This window comes from Canis aureus, chromosome 25 (assembly GCF_053574225.1).
Source record: "Canis aureus isolate CA01 chromosome 25, VMU_Caureus_v.1.0, whole genome shotgun sequence".
NCBI classification, from domain to species: Eukaryota; Metazoa; Chordata; class Mammalia; order Carnivora; family Canidae; genus Canis; species Canis aureus.
The window spans coordinates 11,639,587-11,663,059 of record NC_135635.1 but is presented as its reverse complement, the minus strand read 5'-3'; the positions used below and the strand labels follow the sequence as shown (position 1 = coordinate 11,663,059).

Genomic DNA, 23,473 nt, shown 5'->3' with positions numbered 1-23,473 from the left:
AAGTTCCGTTTACATTCTTAAAAATTCCTATCAGATCATGTTAAATCACAAGGAGCTGTATTTTTATCACATTTTCATAAGCATATATACTTACTGGAGCATATAATGTAAAATACACAGTTCCAGGTAGGTGTACAGCTCAGTGAATTACCATAACTATAACTATAATCTAGGTTGAGAAATAAAATATAACTTGCATTCAGAAGCTTCCTCATGCCCCTACTCAAATTTCTTTTTCTTCTCCAAAGGTAATCATCAGTATGACTTAAAGCAACCTTAATAGTAAATGGGAAAAATTACAGTTGTGACTTAAAATTTGTCAAACCATTAAATTAACCTTTCTTGTCAATTAGAAATGTCTAGGGAAATGAAAGAAATGGTGAAACTAATACTCATTTATTATACTGTAATTTAAAACCTTAGAAACATTGAGAGAGTTTTTATTTGTAAAAAAGTTATCAAGAGTAATCTGAACGGTGTTTGCCTTCTTGTTGTGTAACTTAAGATATGGAGTCAGCATCTTTTTTATGTCTTTTTTTTTTTTTTCTTTATTGGTGTTCAATTTACTAACATACAGAATAACACCCAGTGCCCGTCACCCATTCACTCCCACCCCCCGCCCTCCTCCCCTTCCACCACCCCTAGTTCGTTTCCCAGAGTTAGCAGTCTTTACGTTCTGTCTCCCTTTCTGATATTTCCCACATATTTCTTCCCCCTTCCCTTATATTCCCTTTCACTATTATTTATATTCCCCAAATGAATGAGAACATATAATGTTTGTCCTTTCCGACTGACTTACTTCACTCAGCATAATACCCTCCAGTTCCATCCACATTGAAGCAAATGGTGGGTATTTGTCATTTCTAATGGCTGAGTAATATTCCATTGTATACATAAACCACATCTTCTTTATCCATTCATCTTTCGTTGGACACCGAGGCTCCTTCCACAGTTTGGCTATCGTGGCCATTGCTGCTAGAAACATCGGGGTGCAGGTGTCCCGGCGTTTCATCGCATTTGTATCTTTGGGGTAAATCCCCAACAGTGCAATTGCTGGGTCGTAGGGCAGGTCTATTTTTAACTCTTTGAGGAACCTCCACACAGTTTTCCAGAGTGGCTGCACCAGTTCACATTCCCACCAACAGTGTAAGAGGGTTCCCTTTTCTCCGCATCCTCTCCAACATTTGTTGTTTCCTGCCTTGTTAATTTTCCCCATTCTCACTGGTGTGAGGTGGTATCTCATTGTAGTTTTCATTTGTATTTCCCTGATGGCAAGTGATACAGAGCATTTTCTCATATGCATGTTGGCCATGTCTATGTCTTCCTCTGTGAGATTTCTGTTCATGTCTTTTGCCCATGTCATGATTGGATTGTTTGTTTCTTTGGTGTTGAGTTTAGTAAGTTCTTTATAGATCTTGGAAACTAGCCCTTTATCTGATATGTCATTTGCAAATACCTTCTCCCATTCTGTAGGTTGTCTTTGAGTTTTGTTGACTGTATCCTTTGCTGTGCAAAAGCTTCTTATCTTGATGAAGTCCCAATAGTTCATTTTTGCTTTTGTTTCTTTTGCCTTCGTGGATGTATCTTGCAAGAAGTTACTGTGGCCGAGTTCAAAAAGGGTGTTGCGTGTGTTCTTCTCTAGGATTTTGATGGAATCTTGTCTCACATTTAGATCTTTCATCCATTTTGAGTTTATCTTTGTGTGTGGTGAAAGAGAGTGGTCTAGTTTCATTCTTCTGCATGTGGATGTCCAATTTTCCCAGCACCATTTATTGAAGAGACTGTCTTTCTTCCAATGGATAGTCTTTCCTCCTTTATCGAATATTAGTTGCCCATAAAGTTCAGGGTCCACTTCTGGATTCTCTATTCTGTTCCACTGATCTATGTGTCTGTTTTTGTGCCAGTACCACACTGTCTTGATGACCACAGCTTTGTAGTACAAGCTGAAATCTGGCATTGTGATGCCCCCAGATATGGTTTTCTTTTTTAAAATTCCCCTGGCTATTCGGGGTCTTTTCTGATTCCACACAAATCTTAAAATAATTTGTTCTAACTCTCTGAAGAAAGTCCATGGTATTTTGATAGGGATTGCATTAAACGTGTATATTGCCCTGGGTAACATTGACATTTTCACAATATTAATTCTGCCAATCCATGAGCATGGAATATTTTTCCATCTCTTTGTGTCTTCCTCAATTTCTTTCAGAAGTGTTCTATAGTTTTGAGGGTATAGATCCTTTACATCTTTGGTGAGGTTTATTCCTAGGTATCTTATGCTTTTGGGTGCAATTGTAAATGGGATTGACTCCTTAATTTCTCTTTCTTCAGTCTCATTGTTAGTGTATAGAAATGCCACTGACTTCTGGGCATTGATTTTGTATCCTGCCACGCTACCGAATTGCTGTATGAGTTGTAGCAATCTTGGGGTGGAGACTTTTGGGTTTTCTATGTAGAGTATCATGTCATCGGCGAAGAGGGAGAGTTTGACTTCTTCTTTGCCAATTTGAATGCCTTTAATGTCTTTTTGTTGTCTGATTGCTGAGGCTAGGACTTCCACTACTATGTTGAACAGCAGTGGTGAGAGTGGACATCCCTGTCTTGTTCCTGATCTTAGGGGAAAGGCTCCTAGTGCTTCCCCATTGAGAATGATATTTGCTGTGGGCTTTTCATAGATGGCTTTTAAGATGTCGAGGAATGTTCCCTCTATCCCTACACTCTGAAGAGTTTTGATCAGGAATGGATGCTGTATTTTGTCAAATGCTTTCTCTGCATCCAATGAGAGGATCATATGGTTCTTGGTTTTTCTCTTGCTGATATGATGAATCACATTGATTGTTTTACGGGTGTTGAACCAGCCTTGTGTCCCAGGGATAAATCCTACTTGGTCATGGTGAATAATTTTCTTAATGTACTGTTGGATCCTATTGGCCAGTATCTTGTTGAGAATTTTTGCATCCATGTTCATCAGGGATATTGGTCTGTAATTCTCCTTTTTGGCGGGGTCTTTGTCTGGCTTTGGAATTAAGGTGATGCTGGCTTCATAGAACAAATTTGGAAGTACTCCATCTCTTTCTATCTTTCCAAACAGCTTTAGGAGAATAGGTATGGTTTCTTCTTTAAACGTTTGATAAAATTCCCCTGGGAAGCCATCTGGCCCTGGACTCTTGTGTCTTGGGAGGTTTTTGATGACTGCTTCAATTTCCTCCCTGGTTATTGGTCTGTTCAGGTTTTCTATTTCTTCCTGTTCCAGTTTTGGTAGTTTGTGGCTTTCCAGGAATGCGTCCATTTCTTCCAGATTGCCTAATTTATTGGCGTATAGCTGTTCATAATATGTTTTTAAAATCGTTTGTATTTCCTTGGTGTTGGTAGTGATCTCTCCTTTCTCATTCATGATTTTATTAATTTGAGTCTTCTCTCTCTTCTTTTTAATAAGGCTGGCTAATGGTTTATCTATCTTGTTAATTCTTTCAAAGAACCAACTCCTGGTTTTGTTGATCTGTTCCACAGTTCTTCTGGTCTCGATTTCGTTGAGTTCTGCTCGAATCTTTATTAACTCCCTTCTTCTCTTGGGTGTAGGATCTATTTGCTGTTTTTTCTCTAGCTCCTTTATGTGTAAGGTGAGTTTTTGTATTTGAGTTCTTTCCTGTTTTTGAATGGATGCTTGTATTGCGATGTATTTCCCCCTTAGGACTGCTTTTGCTGCATCCCAAAGATTTTGAACGGTTGTATCTTCATTCTCATTAGTTTCCATGAATCTTTTTAATTCTTCCTTAATTTCCTGGTTGACCCTTTTATCTTTTAGCAGGATGGTCCTTAACCTCCACGTGTTTGAGGTCCTTCCAAACTTCTTGTTGTGATTTAGTTCTAATTTCAAGGCATTATGGTCTGAGAATATGCAGGGGACCATCCCAATCTTTTGGTATCGGTTCAGACCCGATTTGTGACCCAATATGTGGTCTATTCTGGAGAAAGTTCCATGTGCGCTTGAGAAGAATGTGTATTCAGTTGAGTTTGGATGTAAAGTTCTGTAGATATCTGTGAAATCCATCTGGTCCAGTGTATCATTTAAAGCTCTCGTTTCTTTGGAGATGTTGTGCTTAGAAGACCTATCGAGTATAGAAAGAGCTAGATTGAAGTCACCAAGTATAAGTGTATTATTATCTAAGTATTTCTTCACTTTGGTTAATAATTGATTTATATATTTGGCAGCTCCCACATTCGGGGCATATATATTGAGGATTGTTAAGTCCTCTTGTTGAATAGATCCTTTAAGTATGATATAGTGTCCCTCTTCATCTCTCACTACAGTCTTTGGGGTAAATTTTAGTTTATCTGATATAAGGATGGCTACCCCTGCTTTCTTTTGAGGACCATTCGAATGGTAAATGGTTCTCCAACCTTTTATTTTCAGGCTGTAGGTGTCCTTCTGTCTAAAATGAGTCTCTCGTAGACAGCAAATAGATGGGTCCTGCTTTTTTATCCAGTCTGAAACCCTGCGCCTTTTGATGGGGTCATTAAGCCCGTTCACATTCAGAGTTACTATCGAGAGATATGAGTTTAGTGTCATCATGATATCTATTCAGTCCTTGTTTTTGTGGAATGTTCCACTGAACTTCTTCTTAAAGGGGAATTTTAAGAGTCCCCCTTAAAATTTCTTGCAGAGCTGGTTTGGAGGTCACATATTCTTTTAGTTGCTGCCTGTCTTGGAAGCTCTTTATCTCTCCTTCCATTTTGAATGAGAGCCTTGCTGGATAAAGTATTCTTGGTTGCATGTTCTTCTCCTTTAGGACCCTGAATATATCCTGCCAGCCCTTTCTGGCCTGCCAGGTCTCTGTGGAGAGGTCTGCTGTTACCCTAATACTCCTCCCCATAAAAGTCAGGGATTTCTTGTCTCTTGCTGCTTTAAGGATCTTCTCCTTATCTTTGGAATTTGCAAGCTTCACAATTAAATGTCGAGGTGTTGAACGGTTTTTATTGATTTTAGGGGGGGATCGCTCTATTTCCTGGATCTGAATGCCTGTTTCCCTTCCCAGATTAGGAAAGTTTTCAGCTAGAATTTGTTCAAATACATATTCTGGCCCTCTGTCCCTTTCGGCGCCCTCGGGAACCCCAATTAAACGTAGGTTTTTCTTCCTCAGGCTGTCGTTTATTTCCCTTAATCTATCTTCATGGTCTTTTAATTGTCTGTCTCTTTTTTCCTCAGTTTCCCTCTTTGCTATCAACTTGTCTTCTAGGTCACTCACTCGTTCTTCCACCTCGTTAACCCTCGTCGTTAGGACTTCTAGTTTGGATTGCATCTCATTCAATTGATTTTTAATTTCTGCCTGATTAGCTCTAAATTCTGCAGTCATGAAGTCTCTTGAGTCCTTTATACTTTTTTCTAGAGCCACCAGTAGCTGTATAATAGTGCTTCTGAATTGGCTTTCTGACATTGAATTGTAATCCAGATTTTGTAACTCTGTGGGAGAGAGGACTGTTTCTGATTCTTTCTTTTGAGGTGAGGTTTTCCTTCTAGTCATTTTGCTCAGTGCAGAGTGGCCAAAAGCAAATTGTATTGGGAAAAAGAGAAAAAGAGAGGAGAGAAAGAAGGAAAGAAAAGAGAAAGAGAAAAAAAAAAAAGGGAAGAGAAAGAGAAAAAAAAAACGAAAAAAAAAAAAGAAAAAGAGAAAGAAAAAGAAAGGAGAAAAAAAGGGGGTGGGGGAAGGAAACAAATCAAAAAGCAAAACAAAACAAAAACAAAAAAACAAAACAAAACAAAAAAAAGAACCACCGGGGAGTATCTTCTGATTCTGTGTACTTTAAGTCCCTTGGCTTCTCCTGGAAGTTGTCCGTCTAGCTGGTGTTCTGGGGGAGGGGCCTGTTGTGCTGATTTTCAGGTGTTAGCAGTTGGGGGAGCTGCTGTGCCCCTGCCTGGTGCAGGGCTCAGTGAGGGTTGTTTACCCCGTGAGGCCGCAGGAGGAACAGCCCCTGTGGCGGGGCAGCTCTGGGAACCTGGATTCAGCTCCGGCAGGAACTCCGACTGCAGGGCCTGGAGGCTCCGGGCGGGGCCGCTGATCTGCTCAGCTGGGGCAGGAGCGTCCTTGCTGTCCTGGGCCCTCCCGGCCTCTGCCTGTCCCGGGGGAGGCCGGATCCTGGGCTGTGTCTCGGCGCCCTGTGCTCCGGAGCCTGCGCTGGTGGATTTGCGCTCCCGTCCCGCAGCCCCCTCCGCGGAGCCGCCCCCGAATCCCCGGAGCAGCTCCCGCCCCGCAGCCCCCTCCGCGGAGCCGCCCCCGAGCCCCCCGAGCTGCTCCGGGTCCCGCCGTTCGCGCTGCAGCCCTTAGGGAGCTCGGCGCACTCTCCCGGGGCGCAGGTGTCTGTTAGTGTCCCCGGGAGCCCGAGGGCCTCCCCGCCCTCCTGGGTCCTGCTCCACCTCCCCGCGAGCCCCTTTCCCCCGGGAAGGTCGGTGCAGCTCCTGCTTCTCCGGGACGGGGCTCTCCTGTCCTGGGGACACTCGCCCCGGCCTCAGCCCGGCTCCTCGCGGGCCCCTCCCCCTTGGAGGCCTTTGTTCCTTTATTCCTTTTTCCCCGTCTTCCTACCTTGATAGAAGCGCGAACTCTTCTCACTGTAGCATTCCAGCTGGTCTCTCTTTAAATCTCAGGCCGAATTCATAGATTTTCAGGATAATTTGAAGGTTTTCTAGGTAGTTTGGTGGAGACAGGTGATTTGGGGACCCTACTCTTCCGCCCTCTTGCCCCTCCCCCCCTCTTTTTTATGTCTTGATGAGTTATCATATTCCATTCTAAGTTTGAGTCAGTTTCTAACATTTTATCCTTTGCATTTTCATTGTGAAATTTCTGAGAGTTCCTTTATTTTTTAATTTAATTTTATTATTATTTTTAAAGATTTTATTTATTCATTAATGAGAGACAGAGAGAGAAAGGCAGAAATACAGGTAGAGGGAGAAGCAGGCTCCCTACAGAGAGCCTGATGTGGGACTCTATCCCAGGACCCCAGGACCCAAACCCAAAAGATGCTCAACCACTGAGCCACCCAGGTGCCCCTCTGAGAGTTCCTTTAATATGAAGTATTTTGTTAGCATCACATCTCTGGGGCATCATCATTTGTGTATGTATGTGTGTCACAATAACTTTTGTCATTTATGTAAGTAAGTTTGCCTTCACTAACTTCCTCTGGCTGCATATCTCATGTCATTCTTGAAAGACAGCATTGTCAACATTGCCATGGTTAGCTATTTCTTCTATAACTCCATTTATATTTAGTTTTGACTTTCACTTCTACCATCTAACACTGTTTTGTTTCTTGGCTGAACTTAGTATTCATTGGCCAGTTCTCTTTCAGTTATCTGTTCTTTGTAAATGTCACATAGGTTTATCAGCGGAGACGAGGTAGCAATACTACATTGACCAGTCCAAAAGACCTTGAAAAATGTAATGTGATTGATTACTAACTCATGTAGTGATTTGTGGACTGAGAGCTGGCAGCTTTATACTCATTTATATTTCCATCATCAAGGTATATAAATTCCAGTTGTTTCATGTCCTTGTCAATACTTGGTATTGTCAGTGTATTTCTTTTCTTTTTAATTTTTTTTTTAATTTTTTTTTTCATTTACTTATGATAGTCACACAGAGAGAGAGAGAGAGGCAGAGACATAGGCAGAGGGAGAAGCAGGCTCCATGCACCGGGAGCCTGACGTGGGATTCGATCCGGGGTCTCCAGGATCGCGCCCTGGGCCAAAGGCAGGCGCTAAACCGCTGCGCCACCCAGGGATCCCTTCTTTTCTTTTTAAAATTTGAGTTAATGGGTTAATATGTAAAGTACTTACTTGTGTTGTGTGCATCATCCCTCTTAATCCATCATTCCCATTTTGCAAATGAAACAGGCACAGACAAGTTAAATAACTGTCACACCTCTCCTACAGTAAACAAATGATGGAGCCGGGATTTGAATTCTGGCAGACTTGCCTCAGACCCTATGTTCTTAAGTTTTGGACTATATATAAATTAAAAGGTTGAAAATAGAGTAGAAAATACTGTTTGCTTATGTTATTTGAATGTTTAGGAGGTTTGAAGAAATTTTAATACTTGATGTTACATGTTATAAAGAAACACATTAAAATGGACAAGTAGAATGTTTCTATGTATTTCTCAAACTGATAGATTAAATTTATGACTGTATATGTGTGTGTATGTGTGCCTCAGGATTTCTGAACTTTGGCTCTGTTGGCATTTTGGACTGGATAGTTCTTCATTGTGGGGGACTGTCCTATATGTTACAGGATGTGTAGCAGCATCCCTTATCTCTTACCCACTAGAATCTAATAGTACTCCCCAAGTTGGTGTGACAGGCAAAGATGTCATCTCTGGACATTGCCACATGTCCACTAGGGAGCAAAATCACCCTTCTTTGAGAACCAATACTATAATAAGGATTCTCATTAATAGACTCCTTTTTTATTCTTAGATATATTTTAAATATTTTTCATTTTTATAATTTGGAAAAGCCAGGTGTTTACATTTACAGTATCAAAATCTCAGAGCAGTAATGATAGCTATACTAATCATGTGAGTACAGTTAAGCATGAGTGAGCTGTTTCTGTTGGTTTGCTAGAAACCAAATGCAAACTACCCTAAACAGGTATTATGCCAAGAAAATGAAAGAAATCAAAATATTCTGTAGTATTTTGTGACGTTAGATTGAGAAAAAGCCAAATTAGTACAGACAATTAGAGAAGGAGACAAAAAGGAAACTTGTTAATGAAGATAAGAAAGGCGTTCTGACAGCAATGTATTCCAGCTCTATTTAGTATTGGCTCTCTGTATGGACCTTGGAAGTTTAACTCTGTTTTGTGAATTAGAGTACTGTTTTCCATTTTTGGGACCATTGAATCCGTAGCAATTTCAAGCCCAACCCAAATTGTTTGTTCATAAGGAAGCTAATGTGTCTGTTTACCCTTATTTTCACTACTGGATGGTATCATTTTCCTATTTGGTTGAGAAAACTTAAAAGAACAGGTTATCTTAAGTACATATTTAGTGATGTGATTCCTGGTTTGGTTTTGTTTTCCATTGATCTTCATATCCTTCACCATTTTTTATTGGTATGTTCATCTTATTCAGCAGTGTCGTTAGCATGTATTAAATTATGAAACATTAATATTTAAGACTTTGCCATTTGTATTAGAATTTTCTGCCTAATTGGAAATTTGCTTTAAATCCAATTATAATTTTTAACTTTAGAGCCCTTTTTAGCATGTAGTTTAAAACTTGGTATTTTGATACAAAACAGGCTTATAATTGTCTAGTATTTTTTTTCTCTTGAGGGGTTTTTCCCATCTGTCCCTTCCTTCCAAACATTTAGCTTTTTATCCAGTCCGAACTTATCATATTTGTTATAAGAAGGGAATTGATTATACTTTTCCCTAAATTATCTCAGAGTTAGGTAAAATGTTTAAAACACGAGGCTCTGGGATACGTGGGTGGCTCAGCAGTTGAGCATCTGCCTTGGGCTCAGGTGTGATCCCAGGGTCCATAATTGAGTCCCACATCAGTCTCCGTTTGAGGAACCTGCTTCTCCCTCTGCCTATGTCTGCGCCTCTCACTCGCTCTCTCATGAATAAATAAATAAAATCTTAAAATAAATACATAAAATTCAAGGATCCGTGTGTTTGGGAGAAGGTTAAAATGAAATCATGGACAACAAAATGACAAAAACCTAAATGATAGAATACCATTCATTGCCAAGTTGCTGTGTTCAGAGAAGTTAGGAAAATGAAAGGTCAAGAAGTTGAATACAATTAAGATGAAAAGGCCATATACATGCAGATAACTTTTGAATCCATATCTGTAGGGAATGCTCTTAGAAGTGCCACTGTAAATAAATATGTTTAATTTTATTAAACTCAGTGAAACCCAAGGTTATATATCCATTTAACCCCTCTTCGGATTTTATGGAAACGAAAAATACCGACATCTTGTGGATTAGTATTTTTTGAAACATACTTTGAGAATGGGCTTTTACTATGAAGTCAGGTCTCTGGTAAAAAACGAAGGTATAAATCAGCTAAAACATACTCCTCTATCATTATGTAATGGCTTTCTAAAATTTAGCTTCTAAAATGCAAAATTTTAAGATATTGGCAAAGGATAGGGTGAAAAAAAATCTCCATCCATTTTTTTTTTTGTATTCTGTGAGAAATATGAATCTGTAAGTAACCTATTTATTCTTCATTGAATTGTTTGAGAATTTTTGAGAGGTATGTAATTGTTTAGACCAGGGGTTGGCAAACTAGAGTTCTTGGGTCAAATCCGACCAACTGTCTTTTTTAGTAAGTTTTATTGGAACACAGCCAGGTACATTTGTTTACATACGGTCTATGGCTGCTGTTGTGCTATGATGGAATGTTGAGGAGTTGTGATAGAGACCACATAGCTCACAGAATCTAAAGTATTATTTGACTCTTTACAGCAAATGTTTGTTGACCCCCAGGTTAGTGACGGGGGGTGGGGAGTCTTTCTGCCTTCTTTTCACTTTAAATGTGCTTCATCTCTGTGTACTCTGAACTTCCATACCTGAAGTTCTTGAAGTTAAGTTATCTGCATTTCATCTTCTGTAAAGAAAATTCCTTGGGAAGTCAAGTTGAAGTGTGTTCTAGAGGTTTTATTATCATGAGCAGGTTTTAAACTCTACTAATACGCAGAATTCCAGTTTTGCTTTTCTTTAGGATTAAACTGTCAAGCAGTTATGCTGTCATACTTAGCTATTTCTTGCTGCAAACCTTTATCAATTTGATGGAACTCATAGTAGGATAATACGGTCAATAGAACTAGCTAACATCTGTTGCGTGTTGTGTACCAGGCACTGTTCTAAGCACTTTACGTATATGATCTCATTTACTCCTTGCAACAACTCTGTGAAGTAGGTAGTATTATCCCCACTGTATAGATGAGGAGATTAAAGCATAGGGAGGTTAGGTAATTTGCTTAAGGTCCTAAAGATAGTACTTTGGAAGGGTCTTTCGGTAGTTAGGTGGCTAGTTCATGAGGACCTTAACATGCCCTAACCCCATTTCTTTCCTCTAGTAGATGATACTTCTGTTAAGCCCTATACTCGGAGCTAGTATGTTAAACTTTGGTGCTCTATCATTCTGAACTCTAAGAAGGCCTTCTGATTCATCATTATGTCCTACCCATCAACATATGATACTTTCACAAGGCAGTTAGTCTGATCACTATAAACATACATCAGATATCTTCACAACCTTGTTCTTTGTGAGGTTCCATTTCTTTTACTGTATCTCTGCTCAGTCATCTTCTCAGAAATGTCCTCGCTGACCATATTATCTAAAATAGTCTCCTTCACATCCACCTTACTTTCTATTATTTGTCACTCAGAAATATTTTATTTATAGGCTCCTTTCCCCCATTAGAATATAAGCCTGGTGCAAGGACTTTATCTTTTCACTTCAAGATAGAGTAGGTATATTTTCTACAATTCTTGGCATCCCTTTTCTATAACTGGAACCTAACTGCCCTCCCAACACACTTGCCTCCTCATTCCTTGATTCATCAGATGAGTTCTGGGCATACTTCTTGCTACCTCTGACACCACTCTTCCATTGTCATCTTTGAATGTTCCCATTTATTCTACTTGTCCTCATCTTTGTACTCTTAGATAAAATTCCCAAGGCTCCATTTTTTCTTCCTTGATGATTATAATTTCTGGTTCTCAGTCGTCTCTCTCTCTCTCCCTCCTGATTTGATGATAGGTTTTTTTTTTTTTTTTAAGATTTTATTTATTTGAGAGAGTGCACAGGAGCACACAAGCAGAGAGAGAAGCAGAGGGAGAAGCAGACTCCCCACTGAGCAAGGAGCTGGAGCCCTTCGCTGGGATCATGGCCTGAGCCGAAGGCAGACACCCCCAACTGAACCACCCACATGGTTCTTGATGATACTTTTTTCTTTCTTTCTTTTTTTTTTTTTTTAAGATTTTATTTGTTCATGAGACACACACACACACACACACACACACACACACACACACAGAGGCAGAGACACAGGCAGAGGGAGAAGCAGGCTCCATGCAAGGAGCCCAATGCAGGACTAGATCCCAGGGCTCCATATTCACGCCCTGGGCCAAAGGCAGGCACTCAATCGCTGAGCCACCCAGGCATCCTGATGATACTTTTTAATAGCAGTTCTTTCTTTTGTTTTTCAGCTCTTATCTTTAGGTATCCACAGGTATGGTCCGACCCTAGAGTCATCATTGGGACTGGTTCTGCCTTTATTGTGAGCTCTGAATTTCTGCTTTTGACGTAGGGATAAGGTGCCTATATATGTTAGTGAGGTTCTGTAATTCAGTCTTTCTCAAAGTCTTATATGCATCAGGATCACTTGGAGAGCCTTGTTAAATCCTAAATACTGGGTCATACCCTTAGGTGTGGTTTGATGCCCCTGAATTTGCATTTCTGTCATATTCATAGATAATCCTGAGGCAGATCTAGGAACCTACATTTTGAGGAACACTGCTCTAATTAATAGTTCTCCCTTCCCCGTCAAGACCAATACCAAAAGTTTCTACTCTATTTCAAGCTTCATTCACATTCTTGCTTTCTTTACTTTGTCTTAATGATTTCTAGCATTACTTTCCTCTGGTAAAGGCCTTCTAAAGAGATATTTCTCACATTTTCTCTTCTTGAAATGAGAGTTTTTCTCTTCATGTTTTCTCTTCTTTCCTTCAGTGCTGTTCTCTTCTACCTTGTTTTTTGTCTCATTTTCAGTTGATTTTGTTGATTTTTGGCTCTTTATCAGTTAACTTTGTGTCTTAGTTTATTTATTTGTTTGTTTATTTTTATTTATTTATTTATGATAGTCACAGAGAGAGAGAGAGAGAGGCAGAGACACAGGCAGAGGGAGAAGCAGGCTCCATGCACCGGGAGCCCGACGTGGGATGCGATCCCGGGTCTCCAGGATTGCGCCCTGGGCCAAAGGCAGGCGCCAAACCGCTGTGCCACCCAGGGATCCCTGTGTCTTTGTTTGTTTGTTTATTTATTTATTTATTTATTTATTTATTTATTTATTTATTTATTTATTTATGTCTTAATTTAAAATCAGTTTCTCCTACAGTAAATTGGCTTTTTTTTTTTCTACTCTCCAGATATGATTAGATAAATTATTTCCCTCAAAGTATTGTTCCAGTTCTCTCCCTTCTTTCCTCTGCCAAACTTTTTTGGAAGAAAACTAATGGCTCAACTGCTTTGGTAGATAATGTCATGATTTCTTATAATCTGTTTTGGTTTCCAGAGTTTTATTGGACAAGTCCATTTACTGGTCAAATGACTCCTAAGTCACTAAATGCAGACATCTCTTCCAGCCTATGTAGTGTTTGATACTAACTCTACCCTTTTGAATTTCTCTTCCTTTGCTTTTTTATTTAGTCAGTGGTTTTTAGAGTTTTCACTGTTCTGGTTGCTTCTATTTTTGTTTACATCAATATCCTTTAAACCGTCTCTGCTTTTTCTTGAAGCTTGGAATACTTTCCTGACAATCTAAATCTGTGCTAATACGGGAGCCGGTAACCAAAGTCTCACTTGAAATATGGCCAGTTCAGATGGAGATAAATATTCTTTTTTTTTTTTTTTTTTTTTTTTTAGGTGAGATAGATATTCTATTAGTATATAATACACCCTGGGATTTTCAAGATTTAAGATGAAAAGAGACAATGTAAAATATCTCACTAAATTTTAAAATATTGGGCAGCCCCAGTGGCTCAGTGGTTTAGCGCCGCCTTCAGCCCGGGGTGGGATCCTGGGATCGCAGGATCCTGGGGTCCAGGGATCGAGTCCCACGTTGGGCTCCCTGCATGGAGCCTACTTCTGCCTCTGCCTGTGTCTCTGCCTCTCTCTCTCTCTGTCTCTCATGAATAAATAAATAAAAATTAAAATTAAAAAATTAAAGAAATAAAATATTGATTACATCTTGATAATATTTCAGATACATTGGGTTAAATAAAAATATTGCTAAAATTAGTCTACCTGTTTCCCTTTTCATTTTTAAAATTTTTTTTTAGGGTTTTATTTATTTACTTGAGAGAGCATGGGTGGTGAGGGGGAGGGGCAGAGGGAGATGGAGAAGCAGACTCCCCACTAAGCAGGGAGCCCTAAATCAATCCAGGGCTTGATTCCAGGACCCTAGGATTGACCTGAGCCAAAGGCAGGCATTTAACCAGCTGAGCTACCCAGGTGTGCCTCTTTCTCTTTTTAAATACAGCTTTTATCTTTGTGGTTTGATTATATTTCTGTTCAACAATTATCTAAATTTTATCTTTCTTTAAGGATCTTCCAGATCAGTTTTCCATCTAACACAAATTTTCCATCTAATACAAATTGTAATACCAGCCTTGTGAAACATTTACTCCCCACCCATAATATACAAAGGTTCTTTAGAACCTCAGTAATTCCCCATAGTGCCTTTCATATATTGGGATATAGAAATATGAAAAATATATGTACATATACATGAACACAAATAAATGACATGGCTAGTATTACCACTCTATCAAAGAGGATACTGGTAGTAGATGATGCCTTTGTGATGTTTTTGCTCAATCTGATGGGAAATATGATAAAGTAGATGATGCCTTTGTGATGTTTTTGCTCAATCTGATGGGAAATATGAGAGATTGATGTGAAGGCAAGGAGAGACCTTACTCTGCTCTGAGATATTAAAAATCTGACCTGTGTTTCCCCCAAATATATTCAGTCACTCCAGGCCACTCTAATGGTTCTGGACTATGCTGTTGTGATTTTACTGCCATCTTGTGTCAGGATTAGGAAACTGTAGTCCAGCATTTTGTCTAATCCCCCACCCTGCCTCCTGCTGGAGAAAGTAGGCAGTCTTTCCTCTGCATGTGGGCCTGCTGCTCTTCTTCATCCCCTAGATAAGTTATTAATAAGAGCTCATTAATTTCTGTGTAGGAAATCTTTATTCTCCTTCTTGGAGTAGTCTTTCCTTGGCTTTCCTGATAACTTACCACTTTCCCTCATGTTTCTGTGGCTGTTCTGTTTCATTCTCAGCCCATTTCTCTTCTAATGTAGTTTTTTAGTCCTGGAATTCTGGGCCCTACCCAAGGCTTTAAATACTGCTTATTTAGAGAACAATTTATAGTTACAGCCAGAAAATCTGCAGTATCGTCACTGGTGTGTCTAGTTGCCTACTCACTGGATGTTACATGTGCATCTCAGACTTAACACATTCAAATCTAAACGTGGCTCTCCTACCCCACCCCAGTTTCTCAAATCTGTTTTTCTCATTTCAATAATCCATCATGCCAGAATTCTGGAAATCATCTTGGCATCCCATCTCTCATACTCGTTAGTCAGACATTTACCATGTCCCTTTGAGTCTACAAAGATGCATTCTAGTGCATATTAAAGTGCTCCCTTCCTCTAGCCTTATTTTTTTGTTGTTGTTTTTTGCTCTAGCCTTCCTTATTTAAGCTACTACCATCTCTTGTCTGCATGAGTAAGCTCCTAGTCTCCTTCATACACTCTTGACTGCATTCACATGTTTCATGTTTATTTGCTTAATATCAGCCTCTTCTAGCCTGAGAGTTCCACGATGGAGGTGTGACTGCATGCAAATAGTTTACCACTGTGTCCTCAGCACTTTGGTACAATTCCTAAGACCTTTATAATTCATATATAGCCACTCAGCTCTCAGTGATGTTGATATGGCTTCTGTAGTTTTGCTGATTGAGCTTGAACACAGAATTTCTTGGAGGCTTTATTGTGGCATTAGTATTTTGTCTGTGTTCATTTATGGTAAATGAGTTTTAGCTGTTTTATACTTGGTCCAGAAAATTTGTTAGAACAGTGTATATTTTGGGTATTAATCTGCTAATGACTACTTATATGTTAGGAACTGCTGATCAATATGCTGAAATTTTCTGAGCATTTGAAATTTCATGCCATTGGTTTGTCTCTTAGTGTTCTTCTGTCTGAAATGCAATGTTCCTTAATTTTAATATGGAAATACCCTTGCTAAATGTGCAGTTAAAGCCTGTTTGATGCCAAGTGTTCCTTTAAATGGAGGCTCAGGTCTTGATAGTTTCATTTAATAATTTTGGTTTGCTTTGATTTACAGTTGGTTCTGCCTTATAAAAAGTAGAGGTAATTTATTAAAAGCTGATGTTTAGAGATAAGCAACAATCTGTACACTAAGGATGGAAACTCAAGAGAACAGGGACTTAATAAGTATATACCAGGGTTTCTTAACCTGGTATTTGGTATTTGGTATTACTAACATTTTGGGTCAGTTAGTTTTTTGTTGTGTGTGTGTATGGGACCTGTCCTAGGCATTGTAGGGTTTTAGTGGCATCCCTGGTCCCTACCCACCAGTGGAAACATTTCCTCTCCAGTTGTGACAACAGAAATGTCTGTAGACATTGCCGTATTGGAATGTGGGAAGCAAAATCACAGCAGTTAAATACCGGTAGTATATTACTGTCCTTAGAAGTGAATAAAAGTCCATGAAATGTCTCACTTGGGAAATCTTTGGCATTCTGTAGATGTCTTTGAGAGTACGGCAATTGTGTAGAATATTTTTAATGGCAAACAGAAGACTATAGTCATGTTTTTCACATCATAACATTTCTGTGTTTGCTTAGAATATAGTAATTTTTGCTCTTAAGCATGTGATTCTACCTCCAAACTGAAAAAATGTACGCATTCTAAATCATATATCACTGATAAAGTTTCATTTTGTGGACTAACACTAGAAGTTAGGTGTGATGGGGTACCTGCGTGGCTCAGTCAGTTAAGCATCTGACTCTTGGTTTCAGCTCAGCTCATGATCTCATGATTGTGAAATCAAGCCCTGAGTGGGCTCAGTGTAGAGTCTGCCTCAGATTGTCTCTCCCTTTCCCTTTGCTGCTATGCCCCCCACCCTTGCTCATACTGTTTCTCTCTCTAATAAATTTTTTTTTTTAAAGTGAGGTGATGGTTAAAAAATAAAGTGGAGGGTACCAAGATTACAACATAAAGAGTATCTTAAAATCAGAGCTTTTGCCATTTGTATTGTGTATATAAGTGACAGGATATAATTCACTTTTTTTTTTTTTTTCCTTCAAAGGGACATGAGAGATGGCTTTAGAAGAAAAAGTTTCTATTCTTCCCATTATGCGAGAGACCGGTCTCCTCATAAAAGAGACACTCCTTTTTTCAGAGAATCACCTGTAGGTCGAAAGGATTCTCCGCACAGCAGGTCTGGTTCCAGTGTCAGTAGTAGAAGCTACTCTCCAGAAAGAAGCAAAACATATTCTTTCCATCAATCTCAACATAGAAGTATGTATTTTTTAAGATTTCTTTTACAATCTCCACTAATGAGAACGTACTGATTCAGATTGCTTTATGGGTGTTGTAAGATATATTTTCTTAACCTTTTATTTTGAAAATTTTGGAAACTTCTAGAAAAGTTGAAAGAATAGTATAATGAATAACACACATTTTTTGGGAACCATTTCAAGTTATGGTTCACATTGACATCTCACTTCTAATTTGCCACAGAAAAGGTGTGTTTGTAATCATGCTGGAAAGTTATATACTCTTAATCTTTTCTGCTAGTTCTTGTGCTAGTCCATCCTCTTTAGTCTTCTGTCACTAGAAGATGTCTGTATTTATATATTTGATAGTATACTTTTTGTGAAAAATATCAGTGGTTTCCCCTAAATATAAGGTATATAGCCTTACAGATTGTATTTTTTTATTTTTTTATTTTATTTTTAATTTTTTTTATGATAAACATAGAGAGAAAGAGAGGCAGAGACACAGGCAGAGGGATAAGCAGGCTTTATGCTGGGAGCCCAACGCGGGACTTGATCCCGGGACTCCAGGACTGTGCCCTGGGCCAAAGGCAGTTGCCAAACCACTGAGCCACCCAGGGATCCCCCTTACAGATTTTAGAGTTAAAAAAAACTACTTAGGTTAATTTTTTTCCAACCTCCAATTTGTTGTTGGTTTTTAAATTCGGAGTACCTAGACATGCATGGCATTGTGTGCAATCATAGCATGTCATCCTGGCTGAGGTGCTTAGTATGTGTTACAATAAATAAATGAGGCAGCTTAATTTTTAGATAATCTATTTTCGCTTTCTGGACTCCCCTACCTGCAGTTGAGCTCATTCATAAACATTTCCTCATGCCTTCTTAACTTCAATATAAGAATTAGTATGTCATAAATGAGTTAACATCACATGAGCAAGTCAAGGTGAGAGAGATTCTTACTCTGGGAGTTAGAAGAATATGTCATGGAGGAAATTGATGACATTTGAGCTCATCTTTTATTTCAGATTTCTACAAGTAGAAGTATCTTCCTAGGTAGAGGGGATTCTAAGCCATGATACAGACACCTGAAATTTAGCATATTTTTCTTAACTTTTTTGCTTCCTTCTATTAACTGTTTTTCCAAATAAGAGTATTAGTTTAACAGCATTTACTTCCTGCATGTTGAGAGTGATGGAAGATCAAATCATTAGATTGTCTCCATTGTAGCTGTTGTTATTCCTGTATTAATGAACATTTATCAATATTTTGCTGTTTTCAGTGCTAGGTAGAGTGGGGCTTCCAAAAAACATATTTTTGGATACATGTGTATGAATGGTCATACAGGAGGTAAGAATGTCACTTGAAGTAGATTTAAAACAAAGCGAATCACTTACATATGCCTAGTTACTTAAAATAAGCATATAGTTCCAGATAACTGAAAGTTTGATTGTGGAGTTCAACTCTGCAGTTTGGTATTTTTTTCCTTTGCTTCACTTTCTTCTTTGTCCTGCTCTCCCCTTTGAAGAGAATATTGTCTGAGTTCTAATGCACACTCACATGCACAGACATAAATATTAGCAAGATACCTTCTAAGAAGATATATTTTTTTGGACGTGTATGACTTAAATCCAAATCTAATGATTTGATGAAGAGGAAGAAAGTATCTTTGGAAACTTTTGAACAAAACTTGAGTAAAATGGAAGCTAAAGATTGTTATTTGACAGCTTGTAGTGTACCTGTTATTTAAGATAGTTGTTAGTGAATTCATCTTATTCTCTTTATTTCTCCTCTGAAAGAGATTTTTAGGGAGACATTTTTTGTCTGCTTTCAGCCTGGTAGTTAGTGGTCAAAACTTTAGTATCCTGAGACAAAATGTTAGAGGAACCACATGTGATGCTCCTCCTGTATTAAGAGTCTCCAAAATATTTTCCCCATCTTTTGAGGCCTAATACCTTTAATATCTGGAGTGATGAAAAGATAACAAAGAAAGCTGGGAGACTAAAATATGGTGCAAATTGAGTGAAATAGAGAATAAAAGTTTGGTAATGCCTTTATGTTTTGTTTTGTTTTTTAAGTCCTTTAGCTTTGAAAGTAAAATTCTTTAATCAAGAAAAAAGTTTGTTCTGGGAAAACACTCTTTACAAGTTACTTGAGTTAATTCCTTAACTCTTTGGGCAGAGCTATTAAAATGTTTTTCTATATTCCTTTCATGTAAATAATTTTCAGAATAGTTGAATTAAGATCATCTTGCAAAAAAGTTAAAAGTCTTAATTTTAAACAGTAATTGGGAAAAGTAGTTGTTATGTTACACATTTGTGATACCAGTTCTTTTAATCTAAATGTCACTGATAATGATGGCACCTTGCTTTTCTTCAGGAAAGGACTGAGAAACCAAGTCCTTGAATTATCAGTCATTTAAACTGGGTTAATTAGCAACAATATGTTAACTTAGTTTTTTTAGTGTACATTGAAATTTTGTCAAAGATTTTAAATGTTTCTATAAATAACAGGTAAAAATAATTACTTTCCTTATGCCCTCATTTTGCTTAGTTTGACTTCTAATTTTTTACTTTTTGTTCACACTTTTCAGAATAATTTTAATTTAATAATCACTAGTGTTTTGGCCATGATAACCATTGAAAGACTTATTTATTCATAATTCTTCTGTACATTTAATATATCTTTCATATGATTAATTATAAGCCACAGAATGATTTTTCTACTTTTTTTTAATCCCAACTACTTATTTTCCATTTTGTGCATAAACACACATACACATATGTATATACGTATTTTATTAAATTTCTTCTACTTAGCCTTTTGAGTTAATCCTGTGAGTCTTGTACTGCTTTAGACTAATTATCCTCTTAAAATGTTATTTTCATTCTGTGCTTTATAAGAATTTTCTGCTTATCACTTAATTGGACTAACCTGTTTATACTTGTCACTTATAATAGTATAATATCATTTTTTTGTTCCTTTTTGTTCATATTTACATGCTAAGTCCTAGTTAACCTTATTGCCTTTCCTTTTGTTTATTATGATACTGTTCTAATTAAAATTTTTGTGTATCTTGTATATTTCTACTTGAAGTTTATTTTTATTCCTATTTATCTAACCAAATATCTCTCCATTTGTCAACTCTCTCAGATATTTCTTTCTTTTTTTCTTCTCTTTCTCAGTTGAACCTCCCTGTTTTCCTATCTTATTCTTTTGTTTAGGATAATAGCACTAATAATGACACTAGGAATCACTAAGTTCAATCTCCCATAACGTGGGGTTCTCTGTTAAAATATTTCCTGTGATAAATTTACTATATTACAGTCCAGTCCTTCCATCTTTTATAGTTCATTTTTTATAAAACAATCTTTTCCTGTAATATCTATGTAATACTAGTTACTTGTCTTAGAGCCATTAAAATGTTTCACCTTTTATGTATTTGAAGAGTACATAATCTTGGGTTTTTTCCACCTGGGTTCAAATATATTTAATTCCTTCAATTATTCCCTTTATTTAACATATTTTCAGAGCTTTGCTTCCTTGATTTTCTTTCTATTCCTTTTAAATTGTCTTGCCAGAAGTAAACTTTTATCAACTGCATTGTATTGCTGGCCCTTATTGAGACTGTAGACAATTGAAACCTAAGCCATTTTCATATATTATTGTTAAACAAAATGCCCTTCAGCCTGTATTTTTTTTAGGTGCAATTGCTTGGGTGTAGTTTATATATATATATATTAAAAGAAATTTAAGAATGCTAAATTTCATCTAATTAACTTTGACTTGTTTTTCTCTTCTATAGAAGTCTTCAAATCTCATTTAGTGATCCTATATATCTTATAGCAGATAAAAATAGCTTTGTTTCATTGGCAAAGGAAGTAGACTTTGCGTTTTGTAGTAGTCATTAATAATTATCTTGAGTAGCACACAGCCAAATATAGAAGGCTCTAGAGATTTCTCCTTTTATCTCCATTGTTTTCAACCAGTTGTGATCCCCCATCTTGTCTTTCTTTTCTCTTGAGGACTTCATGGAAGACTTTGGTGCTTTCTTGAAACTCTTAAGAAACATTTCCTCTATTAAAGAGTGACACAAAGATTGCCTTGGATTGTTTTGTAAATCCACTGTGGCTCCTAGGGATGACTATTTAAATACATAGAAACTACCTCTGTTTATTTCTTTTAAACATTTGCCCATGGACTAATGTCAAATTTGTCACTGGTGCTTATACATTAATTAGGCTATGTGACATTTGATAGAATTTTAAAAATATCATTATTACAGAAGATTTGCTAGTTTATTGTTTTTGTTGGTCTTGTATCTATGTTTCTATAGTTCTGAGTTTGAGTTTAGCATCCCTTTATTTTCTTGATATCAACAGCCATTAACAAGAATGGAAGAAAATTCTAAAGACTTACTTTCATTAGTGTTTATTTTTTCTTCTTTTTTCTTTTTTTTTTCATTAGTGTAGTCCTTTTTGAAAACATCTTCTAAGATAACTAAAAATGTACAAGAATTAAAAGTATATTTTGAGAAGAGTGTATTTGGAAGATAGACTCCATTATTGTATTTCAATGTAGTGGGAAAAGAGACATGTCTTAAGACCTTTGACTGTGAATATATTTGGAAGTCCACATGACTTTTTGGATTAGAGCTGAAATTACAATAAATTTAGAGGTTTAATTCTACTTTTAAAAAGAAGGCTTCTTTGGTGCAGGTTTAGAATGGCAATGGTAATAGAAGTCAGATCATGTATATTTTAGGCAGTAGAAAGGGAGGATAAACCCATTTTCCTGGTGACTGAATATCACAGTGTTTCTTGGTTGGAAAGTCACTGTGTTTGTGTTCAGCATACTCATATGGTCTTTTATTCATCAGATATGTTTCACATAAATGGTTTGCCAAGCAAGGTAGATCCAGTTTTTGCCCTCTGAGTCTATGATCTGGTTAGGGAGACAAACCAATGTTCATAGGAATAGATACGGTAGGTTGACATCTGAAGGGTGAGCAGAAGTTGGTAGAAGATGTAAATGGAGAAGGATTATTGGGATGAGCTATATCCTGTAAGGAGATCCGGAACAGTAATTTAGTATTTTCCTAGAAGATCTTGGACTTTAATTGATCCAGTATAATGTGCTGTTGAATTTGATTCTACAATATATTGTTCCTATTTGAGAATCTCTTGTTTACTCACAAGAGAACTTTGGCTATGAGTTTCCTAAGTGGATCCTAGGAGTACAGTTAGAGCTTTTCTAGTATCAGAATGATTGAAGTTCTAAAGCAATAATCAATTAATGATGTTTCCATATGTATAGGCATTTATAGCATCACCGTTTAAGGGCTTATATGATCTGTCAGTGCCACACATTCAGAATATATACAGTTAGTATCATGTTTTATTTATATGTTTTTTAAAAGCAGCAAGCCCATGTGGTTTTTAGCCTGATATATTAAAAGGAGAGTTCTATTTGGAGGTTCACTCCCAAATATTCATAGTTAATACATCTTTACTTCAACTTGTTACATCTCTAACCTACTGAAGATGATTGTTTTGAGGAAGCAGAGGTGGCACAAGCTTTCTCTACCCCTTTATCTGGTTTCTTTTTTCTGTTGTTTTTTTAGTGTCTATCCCACAAGAGCATTTCTCCTGTGTCCTTTCCGTTTTCTTTCCTACCTTATTGATCAGTAGGTCTCTGGGAAATCATGTTCTTCCTAAAACCAAGAGCCCCAAAGTTGCATATCTTTATCCATGATCCAGAAAAATAAATCCTTTCCTTAGCATCTGTTAGCCACCACATCTTCATTTGTTTAGATTTTACTTTCTCTTTCAAAGCTTCAGCGTATCACAGGAGATGTGAATGTCTTACCTGTGCTGTGAAGTTTGTTTACTGATCAGATTTTCATTCAAAAATATTTTTCTTCCTGTATGTTAGGCACTGTACTAAAAATGGAAAGTTTGCAAGACACAGTCCCTAACTTATTCATCTCTAATGATGATTTTTAATATTTTTTCTATTAGCATCCTTTGTTCTTACATGAGTTATCAATAATTAATAACATTTCATTGGCTTGGATTAATCTACTTTTCATCATTACTTTCATCAGGAAAACAAGAATTTTCAGGAAGAAGGCATATTTCTGAAATCTTATTTTATT

General features: G+C 37.5%; 1 protein-coding gene across 25 annotated transcripts in view; it reads left to right on the top strand.

The window, feature by feature from the left end:
• PPHLN1 (periphilin 1) overlaps positions 1-23,473 on the top strand; it is a 149,428-nt gene that overhangs the window by 47,854 nt on the left and 78,101 nt on the right. For all 25 annotated transcript variants that reach the window (XR_013363956.1, XR_013363957.1, XM_077870425.1 and 22 more), the window contains one exon: positions 17,130-17,341. Coding sequence is in view for 23 of the 25 variants with exons in the window: in XM_077870425.1 (XP_077726551.1) it covers positions 17,130-17,341 (212 nt within the window). In the remaining 2 variants the exon portion in view is untranslated. The remainder of the gene's footprint in view (positions 1-17,129; positions 17,342-23,473) is intronic.